Source organism: Botrytis sinoallii, assembly GCF_014898435.1.
Source record: "Botrytis sinoallii strain Bc 23 chromosome Unknown BSIN_020, whole genome shotgun sequence".
Classification (NCBI taxonomy): Eukaryota; Fungi; Ascomycota; class Leotiomycetes; order Helotiales; family Sclerotiniaceae; genus Botrytis; species Botrytis sinoallii.
In genome coordinates this window covers 188701-201708 of record NW_024066047.1, presented here as the reverse complement: position 1 = coordinate 201708, position 13008 = coordinate 188701, and the positions used below count along the sequence as shown (strand labels likewise).

The 13008-nt window shown below is 43.3% G+C and overlaps 4 protein-coding genes across 4 annotated transcripts; 2 read left to right on the top strand and 2 right to left on the bottom strand.

Annotated features, from left to right (window-relative positions):
- Window positions 1-363: 363 nt before the first annotated feature.
- On the top strand, window positions 364-2826 carry EAF02_009479 (uncharacterized protein; the record flags this gene model as incomplete). Its single annotated transcript, XM_038905527.1, has 3 exons — window positions 364-411; window positions 505-1579; window positions 1631-2826. 3 exons carry the CDS (start codon window positions 364-366, stop codon window positions 2824-2826), a joined length of 2319 nt encoding a protein of 772 aa, XP_038754585.1.
- A 779-nt stretch (window positions 2827-3605) lies between these two features.
- EAF02_009478 (uncharacterized protein) lies at window positions 3606-4904 on the bottom strand (the record flags this gene model as incomplete). Its single annotated transcript, XM_038905526.1, has 3 exons — window positions 3606-3842; window positions 4160-4488; window positions 4757-4904. The coding sequence occupies 3 exons, from the start codon at window positions 4902-4904 to the stop codon at window positions 3606-3608; spliced, it is 714 nt and encodes a 237-aa protein (XP_038754584.1).
- Window positions 4905-7533: 2629 nt separating this feature from the next.
- Window positions 7534-8440, top strand: EAF02_009477 (uncharacterized protein; the record flags this gene model as incomplete). The annotated part of the gene is made up of 3 exons (XM_038905525.1): window positions 7534-7967; window positions 8018-8263; window positions 8311-8440. The coding sequence occupies 3 exons, from the start codon at window positions 7534-7536 to the stop codon at window positions 8438-8440; spliced, it is 810 nt and encodes a 269-aa protein (XP_038754583.1).
- A 98-nt stretch (window positions 8441-8538) lies between these two features.
- EAF02_009476 (uncharacterized protein) lies at window positions 8539-9254 on the bottom strand (the record flags this gene model as incomplete). Its single annotated transcript, XM_038905524.1, has 2 exons — window positions 8539-9022; window positions 9154-9254. The coding sequence occupies 2 exons, from the start codon at window positions 9252-9254 to the stop codon at window positions 8539-8541; spliced, it is 585 nt and encodes a 194-aa protein (XP_038754582.1).
- Window positions 9255-13008: the final 3754 nt, after the last annotated feature.

The window sequence follows — 13008 nt, the reverse complement described above, 5'->3', positions numbered from 1 at the left end:
AGTGACTGACTTGAGTGATGAATGAACCAACTACTACTATGTATGTAGGCAAGTCTTACAGGGTTTATTAGTTGTTCATGCGCCATACAGTAATAGTAGCTCAGTAGCTCTCTACCAATGCTATTACCCGTGTGCCCATATAGCCCATACCCATATATTGCTTAGGTACCTACCTACTATAGAGGGGCAACTTTAAGGAAGCTTATAGTCAAACATGGAACTGTAACTATAATCTACTTCCATTATTCCCCAAAACATAACACCAACCTTTCATACTCTCTCACCCTCTCACCCTCTCACTCTCTCTCTTTATAATCCCGTCAATTTCTGGAAAACTAAATCCATAATTGCAATAAAGTCAACATGGCAGAATACAAATTATCTGCATCGTTGGCTGGTCACGAAGACGATGTAAGTTGATGATACCATACTCCACTCTCCAACAAGGTCAACCTGGATGTTGGTGACGACAACATATACTAATAACATGTTGTTCAAACATAGGTTCGAGCTGTAGCTTTCCCATCTGCGAAAGCTGTAGTTTCAGCTTCTAGAGATGGAACAGTCCGATTATGGAAACAACTCTCAGATAATCCGCCAATATTCGATGTCACCATTTCCTCTCATGCAACAGCTTTCGTAAATACAGTCGCATATTTACCGCCGAGCTCTCAATTTCCAGACGGTTTAGTTATCTCAGGTGGAAAGGATACAGTTATTGAAGTTCGACAACCTTCGAAAGGCCCAGAAGAAAATGCGGAAGCGCTACTTATAGGACACAGTCATAACATATGTGCTTTGGATGTCGATCCAGCGGGACGATTTATAATCAGTGGAAGTTGGGATGCGGAAGCAAGAATATGGCCATTAGGAAAATGGGAATGTGAATCGGTTCTCCGAGGACATGAGGGTAGCGTCTGGGCCGTTCTTGCCATAGATTCGGAAACTGTCATCACTGCTTGTGCGGATAAGCTCATTAGAGTATTTAACACCAGTGGCAAATTACTGCGGACTATTCGAGGTAGTGCAGATGTTGTTCGAGCTCTTTGCAGGTTACCCAAAGGTCATCCATCCGGGGCAGATTTTGCATCTGCAGGTAACGATGGCGTAATCAGATTATGGACTCTCTCTGGCAAGCAGGTGGCAGAACTACATGGGCATGAGAACTTCATTTATTCTATTGCCTCTACACCTTCCGGAGAAATTATCAGTTCTGGTGAAGATCGAACTTTGAGAATATGGAAAGACAGTCAATGTATTCAAACAATTACACATCCCGCGATTTCGGTCTGGGGTGTAGCGGTTTGTGGAGAAAATGGAGACATTGTTTCGGGTGCAAGTGATAGAGTGGTGCGAGTCTTCACGAAAAATTCGGAGCGTTTCGCAGATGCAGAGACAACAACATTATTTGAAGACTCAGTCAAGGAATCATCTATACCTCAACAATCGTTACCTGAAGTTAATAAAGAGAAGCTTCCTGGACCAGAATTCCTTACACAAAAGAGTGGCACTAAGGAAGGACAAGTTCAAATGATCCGTGAATTAAATGGAGCTGTTACTGCACATACTTGGTCCAGTGGTAAGTCATTTCTAATGGTTAATGTTGGGCATTGAGCTGATTATTATCTAGCACAGGGTCAGTGGATAAATGTAGGCACTGTTGTTGATGCTGTTGGAAGCAGTGGAAAGAAAGTCGAATACCTCGGAAAGGAGTATGATTTTGTCTTTGATGTTGATATTGAGGATGGCAAACCTCCCCTCAAACTTCCTTACAACTTATCTCAGAACCCATATGAAGCTGCTACAAAATTCATTGCAAATAATGAACTCCCAGTAACCTACTTGGAGCAAGTAGCCAATTTTATCACAACCAATACTCAAGGAGCTACGATTGGCCAAACTCAAGAAAGTTCTGGACCGGATGCATGGGGTAGCGATCAAAGATACCGACCAGGCGAGGGAGAGTCCTCGGCCCCTACAAATATTCCACCACCACCCAAGGTTCTCCCACAAAAAGAGTATCTCTCGATTATCGTGGCTTCAGTACCAAAGATGCAAAAGAAGATTGAAGAAGTCAACAAAGCATTAATTAATGATGGTCAAAAGGGTGTATCCCTCAATCCTGAAGAACTCGAAGTTCTTCAAACTCTCCGAAAACATCTCGAGTCTACCGGCGCCACAAATACTTCTCAATCTGTTAATGGAGGCCTTGATTTAGCAATTAAGCTCTCAACTCAATGGCCCTACAAAGACCGACTCGCTGGACTCGATCTTCTCCGTCTCCTAGCCATTGCACCTGAAACCGCAACTTTCCGTAGCAACGGTGGCTCGTCCATTATTGATGTCTTTTCACAAGCTGCTCTGGAATCTTCACCTCCTTCTGAAAATCACGTCATGATGGCCGTTCGTGGTTTTGCTAATCTTTTCGATTCCACCGAAGGTCGTCAATTAGCCACTGACAATTTTGACAAAGTCCATGTCTTGATCAAGACAGCTATTCAAACCTCTACCAATCGAAATTTATTGGTAGCTGCTACGACTGTTTATATCAACTACGCCGTTCTGTTTGCAGAAACAGACCCAGATTTCGAACAAGTTCTTGCAGTTTTAGATACAGTTACGAGTATCTTGAAGACACAAGTTGATAGCGAGGTGATTTATAGAGGATTAGTTGCCCTAGGTACGCTATTGACTGTGGGAGATGAGATTAGAGAGGCTGGGAAAGATGTTTATGGCGTTTTGACCGCGGTGGATGGCTGTGTTAAGAAGGCTGCTGATCCACGGGTGAAGAATGTTGGGAAGGAGATTAGAGAGTTACTTGCGTAGTGGATAGATGGGGATAGATTGGATGGGAGAAGGAGTAGAATTGTGCAGGAACGAAAGTAATGAATATATGAACGAAATGAAATACAGAATTTTAACGCATAGCTGGGGGACGATTTTTAGTTTCTTCTTTTAAGCTGAATAGCTTTTAGCATGTCGATTACACACAGCGCTTGCGCTTAGATTTTATGGTATGAATGCATATTCTTTAATGCGGAGTGAAGGACATGATTGTACTGTATTGATTGTAATTTTAATAATTGTGTTGAGATGAGAATTGAAACTCGAAACCTCGAAACTCGAAAAAAAACTCGAGAATTAAAATGAAAATTAAGGAAAAAATCATTCCTCCTTCCTTCCTCCTTCCTCCTTACTCCAGGAACATACATAATCTTCGCCATAAAAACGCCTGACTGATAGCCTCATCCATACATCGTAGCTCCGTATTGGGGTACTTGCGTACTATACTTCGATTCCCGGTTCCTATCCATGGATCCAATGGTTGAGATTTCGTTTTTTCCATCTCCGTTTCCGCTTTCTCGACTTGTGGGTGCGCGTGCTCGTTTGATTTGATGTGTTGCCTGCCTGCCCGTGGTATCATGTCCTATCCTATCCTATCCTGTCATATCTACAATCCTGCTTTTCTTTTCGTGGGGTTTCATCTGATTGATTATCTTTTTCTTTTTCTTTTCATCTCTTTCGTTTGGAATTCCATGGGAATTTCAAAATCTTCCTCTATCTCCCTTTTCCCATCTCCCATATCCCATTTCCCCTCTCCCATCTCACAAGAACCCCCACATCGCAACACCCAACACGCTCGCGAGACTGGCAGCCCAGAGCGAGCGGGAAGGAGAAGCAGCTGTGGAAGCGGATGTGGAAGCGGATGTGGAGGAGGTTCCTGGGGCCGAGGCATCGTTGATGGTGTAGACGTTTGCGAAGGAGATGTCGGAGGTGTTGAAACAGTTGGAGCTGTTTACTTCGGCGACGTCTTCGGGGAGCGCGAAGGTTATGTCGACGCACTGGGGTGGGGGTGTTAGGGGTATGTTTTTGGGGGGTTTGGGTTTGGGTTTGGGTTTGGGTTTGGGTTTGGGTTTGGGTTTGGGTTTGGGTTTGGGTTTGGGTTTGGGTTTGGGTTTGGGTTTGGGTTTGGGTTTGGGTTTGGGTTTGGGTTTGGGTTTGGGTTTGGGTTTGGGTTTGGGTTTGGGTTTGGGTTTGGGTTTGGGTTTTTGGGGAGGGGAGGGGTGGAGTGATGGGAAGTGGGGAGGGTGATGAGGGTGGTTATGAGGGAATGATACTTTGAAATTTGAGGTGTGAGAAAAAAAAATATCAAACATACAGAATACAAAGCAGCCCCATGAACCGCCGTCTCCACAACCTGAATCGTCGCATTATCTCCTACATTGACTGTTGTATTCGCGGGCAAGGGCACCTGTGGCAAACAAAAGGTTCCTGGATAGGGATTTTTGCTCGGGCCGATGATTTGCATGACGGAGGTCATGGGGAAAGACATGTTGGGGGGACCATTGTCGGGACCATCGGTGCCGAATCCGAGATTAAAGTAGAAGAAAGCGGTCGCGTGGCCTTGGAACCAGCCGGGTTGGACGGCGATGGCGCCGCCGTGGATGGGCCAGAGAGTGCGGTTGGTGGTGGTGCGCATGCCGCCGCCTGGAGAGTGTTAGGGGGTGAGCTTGATAGGGAGAGATGGGAGGGAGGGAGGATTGGGAGAGAGGATTTGGAGAGAGGATTTGGAGGGGATCGGAGGTAAGATGGAGATGGATATGGATATGCATATGGATATGCATATGTGAAAGCTTGGAAAGCTTGGAAAGTAAAGTAACCATTTCAAATCCAATTCTCCAGAGACACCTCCTCGCACCCCGGATTCCAAACTCATATCCCAAAAGTCCAATACATGAAGTAAAAGTCTACTCACAAGGATACATCCACTGCATTCCATAAGGAAACGTCTCATTCGTAATCAAATTATCACCTCTCCATCCCGGATATGTAATCACCGTGTGTGCCTGCACCAAAACACTCGTCGTGATCGCCAAAAGTGTTAATATACTCGTCGTAAACATTGTGATATTGGTGGTCTTTTAAAGAGAAAGGGTATATGTAAAACCGGCTCGAATGATAAAATTTGAAGATGTTATGAAGAAATCGAATGGGTTCGTGGTATATATGTTCTCCGGATATGATTTTGTGGTTGATATTTAAGCTTGGGAGGGAGGTATGCAGGTAGGTAGGTATTCAATTCAAGTATCAAACATCAAACTCGTTTTCCTTCTTCGATCTGTATGAATGCGATTCAAGTAATTATCAAAACATCACTAGATGGATGAGAGATATTTTTCCAAGGAATTTGAGAAATGTAAATCGTGCGTCAAGAGATTTCGAAGGTGTTAATATGAGGCAGAGCAAAAAAATAATCATCACCCGGACGGACCACACTTTGGACCCTCGAGGAGTATTTGAATAATCACAGTCCGCATTGTCTAATTCGCGCTGACAATGCTTGACGAGCAGATTCGATGCTAGGTGCATATGCCGAATTACCATGGGCGTTTATGGTGCATGGCCAATGAGATGGGAGAAGGAGGTGAGAGAAGAGGGAGGGTATGCATGGGAGACATGGGAGAGAAAAAGAGTTATACTTTGTTTGGGATAGTGAGGATGGAAGTCTTCAATATTGAGAGTGATGGGTGATATTGATTTGTCGATGGGATGTATGCAGATGTGGGAAGAATGGACCGTTGTGGTGTGGTGCATTGGCCATTGATTGGATGTGGGGTGATGAGATGGATGGGCGAAATGGGTTGTGTGAGTGAAAAACAGGGGGATTCCGGCTAATAGATGACTTGATGTAAGCGCCCGGATAGAATTGAGGGTTTGGGGAATGCAGATTGGTTGGAGGGTTTGTGGAACTACCGATGATCATTGATTATTAGATCGGGTATACAGAGTAGAGTGAGTAGCTTTTGGTATGGATGATTGAAAGACCGAATAGAAAGACTTCATTTGGAAGGCGAATGGATCTGGAATCTGGACTCTCGACTCCGGAAGGAATATCGTGCATATGGGAAGCAGGTACAAGACATGCTCGAGAGATGTTGATAAGAGAGGTTTGCCGGTACGGAGAATTTAACAGATATCAAAGAGACAACAGGAGATGATCGAATAATCGAATAATCAAACAATCGAGGATATGTATTCCAATGCTTGTCTGCTGTGCTGATAACCCACCCAATAACAAATTCTACCAAACTCAACCACCCCTCACTGTCCCGGAGTCCCCAGACCAAAAAACAGATCACACACTACTCTCGCAATCACAGTTACATCAAACGCATCGAACCTACAGTCACACAACAAATGGTAACTGACAGGAAGAACTGATCCGAATATAGAAATTGATGGTACGCAGGCAGTATAATAAACAATTCATTTGAAATAAATTATGAATCTCCCACAAAGATAATCATGATTAATCCCTCGTCTCTGTTTCTGCTCTTGCATTGCAGTACCTAGTTTCTCTTCCTCTTTTCCTCCCTTCAAATCATCTCCAAAATTTCAATGCACTTGCACTGCCATAGCCAAGAGAAGGCTGCATCACCATCTCTTATTTATGGAATCCTGTGTTGATCTACCGAGTCTACTCTCTCTCGATTCAAGATTTCGAAGATAGACACAGAATACGTATACCAATTCTGCAAGGGTCAAACATCTATTCCATCCACGTCTTGCAAATCAGCATCCAGCATCTTGTATCCCCTTTCGTTGCATGGAGCTCCGGTAAGGTGTGACATGCTAGTGAGATAGATGTAAACGTCGTGCTCCCATACCACGATGATGTCAAAATCCGGACTTACCCCATGAATATCGTGACTCTAGACGTTCTCATGTCTTATGGTATCACATCGGTGAGAGGAAGCGTGGAAAGAAGCTGAAGTTGGGAAAGATATACTTAGGTAGTCTCTAGTATGGACTGTCTATCATTGGATCATTGGAATGGAATGACGACTTTCATCCTCGGCTTCTCACGTTAATTACTACCTAGGGACCCCAAGAACAAACTCACTCAAATGTGAACGGACCCCAACAGATATGAAAAATCATGGGGGCAGCAGCGGCTTGATTGAGTCTGTGATATCGCTTTCAAAAAAGGCGGTGCAATTTATTAATCTAATCTGCCATATTTTTGATTGTACGATTACTTGCCTATGATCTGCCCCTCCATTTGATACCCGGTAGACTCATATCACATCGTAGATAATCCCATTATCTAAAAATAAACCCTGCAACACATTTTTCCCCTCCAAAATTATCTATCTTCAAAATTCCCCTCCCCAATCCACATTCCGTAATTATTTTGTAGCAGCTGAAGACGTACGCATACTCTCCGCAGTCATCCAGCCAAGATTTCCAATTCTCAAACACAGAGCCCAACCAGCGATTCAAACCCAAAAGTATTTCTTCCCGTGGCTGACTGTATTGTACCACGAGTCAACAGATAACCCCCGGCGTTTGCGTTTCTTCAAACTTGCACGTTTGCGCAGCGGGTTACACTTGGTAATACCCGACGGGCTGAAGCTTACCTACCTGATTGCTTGATACGGGGTTTCTGCGAGATTGCTTACGTTGGGTTTGCGGTTCTTGGGGCGAGAGAGACGGGTAGGATAGGATAGGATCGGAACAGACAAACCCGCGATGCCGCATACGAATCGCAAAAAGAAGAGTGGAGCGAGGGAAACCGGAGAAGAGACGGAGAAGACGAAGAAGATTGCGCAGTCGACTAAGAGGAAACAGATAGAGGATGGAGAGGGCTGGACCCATGTTGTGGGTGGAGGGAAGAAGACGGGAGCTGCAGAGACCTGGACGCATGCGGGCGATTTTGTGAAAGATGGGGTTGCGTATATTGAGCGCACGATGGAGGAGATGCAGGCAGATTTGGAAAGTTATAGGAAGCAGTGGGAGAGTAGTGAGGCAGCTGGTCAGTTGAAGAAGATTTTACATGGGCGGGGTAAGGTGAATAGTGTGGTTTGTTTGGGATTGGGAAGTTTGCAGAGTGCGAGGAGAGAGGGGAGGAGGAGTAGTCATACTCAATTGGCCGCTTTGATGATGATTATCGAGGAGTTTGGTGAGTTGTGTTGGGAGTCGCAGGTGGGAGATACTAGGACTAATAACATCTTAGGTGGTATGGTGAGGATAAGATACAATGTATATTTCAAGACCCTCAAAATACCGAAGGCGACAAGGAGTTCTTCACATCTTTGGGTGCAAAAGTAGTGGATGATCCTTTGGCATTTGATTATATCAAAGAGGATACTCTTGTGTATGCTATACATTGCTATGGACCAGTTTATAAAACTATCAGTCAAGGACCTCGGCCTGCAATTCTCATAGGAACAGATGTGGATAACTTTTCAAATCTGTGGTTGTAAGTTATATGGCATATATTTATTGGCAGATGTTGACATTTCGCAGATCCAAAACGGAAACCCTCGAACAACATCTAGATGATATGATCAAAGATTGCGAGATCATAAATTTCCCACAACTTCGACATGATTTCTCGGATACAAAGATATACTGGCGGAATAAACCAACTGTTTGAAAGGGGGTGTAACCGAAGTCGAACTCTCACTAGCAACATACTTCAGATATGCCAGATTGTTCAGAGTATACCATCAATTCAGATTAGACTCTACGATCTCAATTGATCTCACTAGACTTCACCACCGTACCAAACGCATCCGCCAACTCCGCCAAAACCGTCTTGACCAACTCCTCCGCCTTCACGCCCGGAATATCTCGATCTCCAATCGCATCCTCCACAAACAAAACCTCATATCCCTTCTCGGCCGCCTGTCTCGCCGTCGTACTCACACACACATGCGCCATGTATCCCGTCAACACCAGCTTCGATTTTCCCGTCTCCTGGATGTACGCGTCCAAATCCGTTCCGGTAAAGGATCCAGGATGTTGCTTCACAATCACTTTCTCATCCTTCTGCGGCGTTAGCTCCTCGAATTCCTGAGCAAGCTCAGTGTCGGGTGTGAAGACGGGAGCGCCCGCGGGTACTTGGTGGACGATGTGGACGAGGGAGCCATGGGCCGCGCGGTATTTTTCGAGGAGGGAGGAGATGACTTTGCGGGAAGAGGTTACTTGGGAGACTTTGAGATGGCCTTGGGCGTATCTGTGGGGGGAGTGGAGTGGAGTGGTTAGTAGATTTTTGTGGGTGGGGGAGAGGAAGATGGATGGATATTTCAAATATGAAAGAAGAGAAATGGAATAGATGAAAAATTGAAATTGAAATCAAATACATACTCATTCTGCGCATCAATAATGATTAATACACTATCCTGCACGGAAGCAGTAGATGGTGAAACTCCAATCAGTTCGCGGAATGCTTTGGCTTGGGTGGTCATGATGAATATTATGTATGTATGTATGTATTTATGTATGTAGATGTTTGCGGGGTGTATGATGTGATGTGATATGATGTGTGATGTTGAGGAATACCTAGGTAGATAGATATCGTAGATGTAGATTTTCTTCTTTGGATGCGGGGAGGAGGGGAGGAAAGGAGGGGTTCGTTCGATTGCTTGAATTGATTTTTATGGAGTGGAGTGGAGTGGGGTGGGGGTGAGAGGAACTTGGAAGAGATGGAGAGGATTATGAATGGAGAGATGGAATGGAAGAGATGGAATGGAGAGGGTTGGATTATGAATGGATGATTTGGGTTTGGGTGATTTCTATTGGGATTGGGATTGGGATTGGGATTGGGATTGGGATTGAGGTGAGGCAGGTATTTGAAATGGAATGGAATGATGGATTTGTAGATTGATGAGGTGATTACCTACCTACCTAGTGGGTATATATCACGTTCTGTCTTGTTATATCATATGAGGTACATAGGTATCAATCGGTAGGGAGGCGATGATGATTGATTGATATTACTAGGTATATAAGTAGTAAGGTATGGTACTAGATGGATGGATACCGGTAGATGGATAGCTGGGTATGTTATGTGAAATGTAAAATATAAAGTGTGTTTACATTATGGGATTGGTTCCCCTCATTTCTACGATATGATATTGGTATGTAGCGAGGTAGGGTAGGGGAGGTATCTGGTTTAGGTGGGTGTGGTGTTGTATTTGCGGGGTATGTGGATGGATGGATGGATGAATGGATGGTTAGTGGGTGGTAGTAAGTAATAGGTAGTAGATAGTAGATAATAGATAGTAAGTAGTAGGTAGTAAGTATATACTAAGTAGTAGGTAGTAGGTAATAGGTAATAGATAATAGGTAGTAGATAGTAAATGAATAAATGGTTTTTGTATATCTTTATTTATTTGGATGTATTGATATATGTGAATAGGTAGTGAGAGTATATACTGAGTATGGATAGTAGGGGGAGAAGGAGAAGGAGGAGAAGGAGGGAAAAATCTATAGTAGGTAATAGTAGTAGATAGTAGATAGTAAATAGGTAATAAGTAGTAGGTAATAAGTAATAGGTAATAAATAGTAGGTAATAAGTAGTAGATAATAAGTAATATTATTATAGTAGATAGTAGGTAGTAAATAGTAGATAATCGATTGAGTGATATCTATTAGATACCTATCGGATCTTCGCTTACTTTCATTACTTAGAAAGTAGAGTGACTGAGTGGGTATAAAGAACGGGAATAATAAGTACCTAGTACGTATGAAGAATGAGAGAAGGAAGTGAGTAAAGTAGAATACCTATCTCGAGTATTAATCCCACAGTTCTGAATACATATTTGGAGTCTGGATTAGAAAAGTTGAAGGGAAGAATAGATTGATGAATCGATGGGTGGCTTTTCTTTTTTTGTCTATAGGAGAGGAGATGTTAGCTAGGTAGGTAGATAGATATCTATCTCTCCAAGTTGTATCTATCTATCTACCACGTGCTACTTTGATATGGTATGGAGATCCATAAATATGTACCTATGCATTTGACATATGCATGTTTGACTTTGTACCAGCACCCAGATCGCGATTTCTCAAATGTCAATGTGTATATGTGTATTTATATGTTTAGATATAGAATGAAGATAGATTTACATATATATATATAATAATTATACTCACCATTATCTCACAATATAACAAAACACCGAATATAACTCACCTCTCTCACGCCTCTGAAACAAATGTCATCATTTTTAATTTATTTTCTTGCGAGGGATAAGGAAATACGGAGTAGGCGAAGTAGGTCAAACCAAGGTTTTTCTTCTTTTTCTTTCACCTGCTTGCTTGCTTGCTTTTGATGTCCATGGGGATTGGCTGGTTCTGTTCGGCGGGATCCACTACCTAGGTATGTATCTACGGAGTACAAAGTAGTAATTAGTGTGCAATGGGATTGTGAGACTGGACTGGGTACTCATATTGTAACTTGTGTATACTACGATGTATACCCCTGATGCTGAGAGTGGCTGGGTGACTTGCTTTCGAGCTTGTTTTTGTGGTGGGTATGGATTGTGTGGTTGGGGCGTGGTAGAGCTCTTTGGGGGAGATTGTGAAAGTATGTCGATTGATGAGTTTAGTTGTTTGGGGGTGTGAAGAGAGTGAGAAGGATGTGGATGTGGATGGTGAGAATCTTTTATTTTGTTGGATAGATGGATGGGTTTATATGTATCGTCTTTCGGTGGCTGTATTAAATCTGTGGATAGATTTGAATATGTATTCAGGAATACAGTACCTAGATATCCATCTACCTACATCCGGATTTGTTCCTCGCTAGTGTCTACATGGTAGTTGTAGTCTGGTATCTAAAAATGTAACTATTAGTGAGTACCTAGATAGTGTGCTTGGATAGTAATGGAATGGATCTCTCAGTCAACCAACCAAAGAAGGTTAATCCATCACCAGTAGATAGATAGACATACCATACAGGCTCAGCGTTGATGGGGGCGGAAGGATTGGAGGATGTGAACAAAGACTTGCAAGGCTAGTTGAAGAAGTTCCCTGTTATACTTTGCATTTAGCTATCTTTCAAAAGGTACCGAGTACTCAGATACTCCACTCTAGCTTCGTCTTTTTCTTCTTTTACTTTGCACTGCACTGTGCACTGTGCAGAGAAGTTGAGTTACTAGCCTCGTACAGTACACACACGCGGCTTCTAGCCAATTGTGGGAGAGATGTGAGAGGACGTGGAAAAGTTGGGTCTGGAGGTTGGAGGTTGGAGGTTGGAGGTTGGCAGGAACTTGGTGGGAAGGAAAGAGGGAGGGAAGCTCGGGAAGCTCGTGTTGGTGGGTGGTTTTATTTTTTTAAGTTGAAGGGGTGGAGACACGGATGTTATTGGAGGAGAGGAAGTATGATTATGATGCGGGAAAGATGGTTGGGGATGTGATGTGATATGATATACTCTGTATTGTGGTGAAAGTTATATAAAATACAGCCTCATGATTTTGGGGGCGTGGATTGTTTATTTTTGTTTTATTTTGTTTCTGTTCCTGTTCCTGTTCTGTTCCTGTTTTGGATTTTGTTCTTTTCGTAGTTGGCTTTTCTATTGGGAAGTGGGAAAGTAGGTATTATTATTGCACCGTCGAAGAAGGTATTGATTGATTTGACTGAGGATTGGAATTTTCAAACTTCACAATTCTTCCTCTCTCTCTCTCTCTCCCTCTCTCGCCCTCGCCATCCCTCTCAGAACAAACGGCAATTCATAACTTTCAAATTCTCGTATTATGATCATTATTATCCATCCCCATCCCATCCCATCCATCGTATCGCCCTCCATTCTCGACAAATAAGCTTTCCGCCATCCTTGCTTTGCGCTTTCACATTTGATCGATAAGAATCGAAGCAATACATCAAAACACCTCTTAGTACCATTATACCATTCTTAGTTCAATCCACCATCACCACCAGAAAACTCAAGTCGTCCCACATAATAAATCAAACCTCCCAAATACCATTGCCAGAATCCGACCCAGAGCCAGTGCAAAATCCTATTCGACCCGTCGACCACTGCCCCCCTCCCCTCCCTTTCCCCAAAAAAAACAAGTGGGATTCCTCTCAATCTACGAGTGCCTACTATTAGTTGGAATAGAGTAAAAGATCGTCCGAAACGAAAAACGAGCTACAATTCGGTTTCAAGATACTCTCATCTTCCCAGTCTCTCCTCTTCTCCTCTTCTTTCTTTCTTTCCTCATA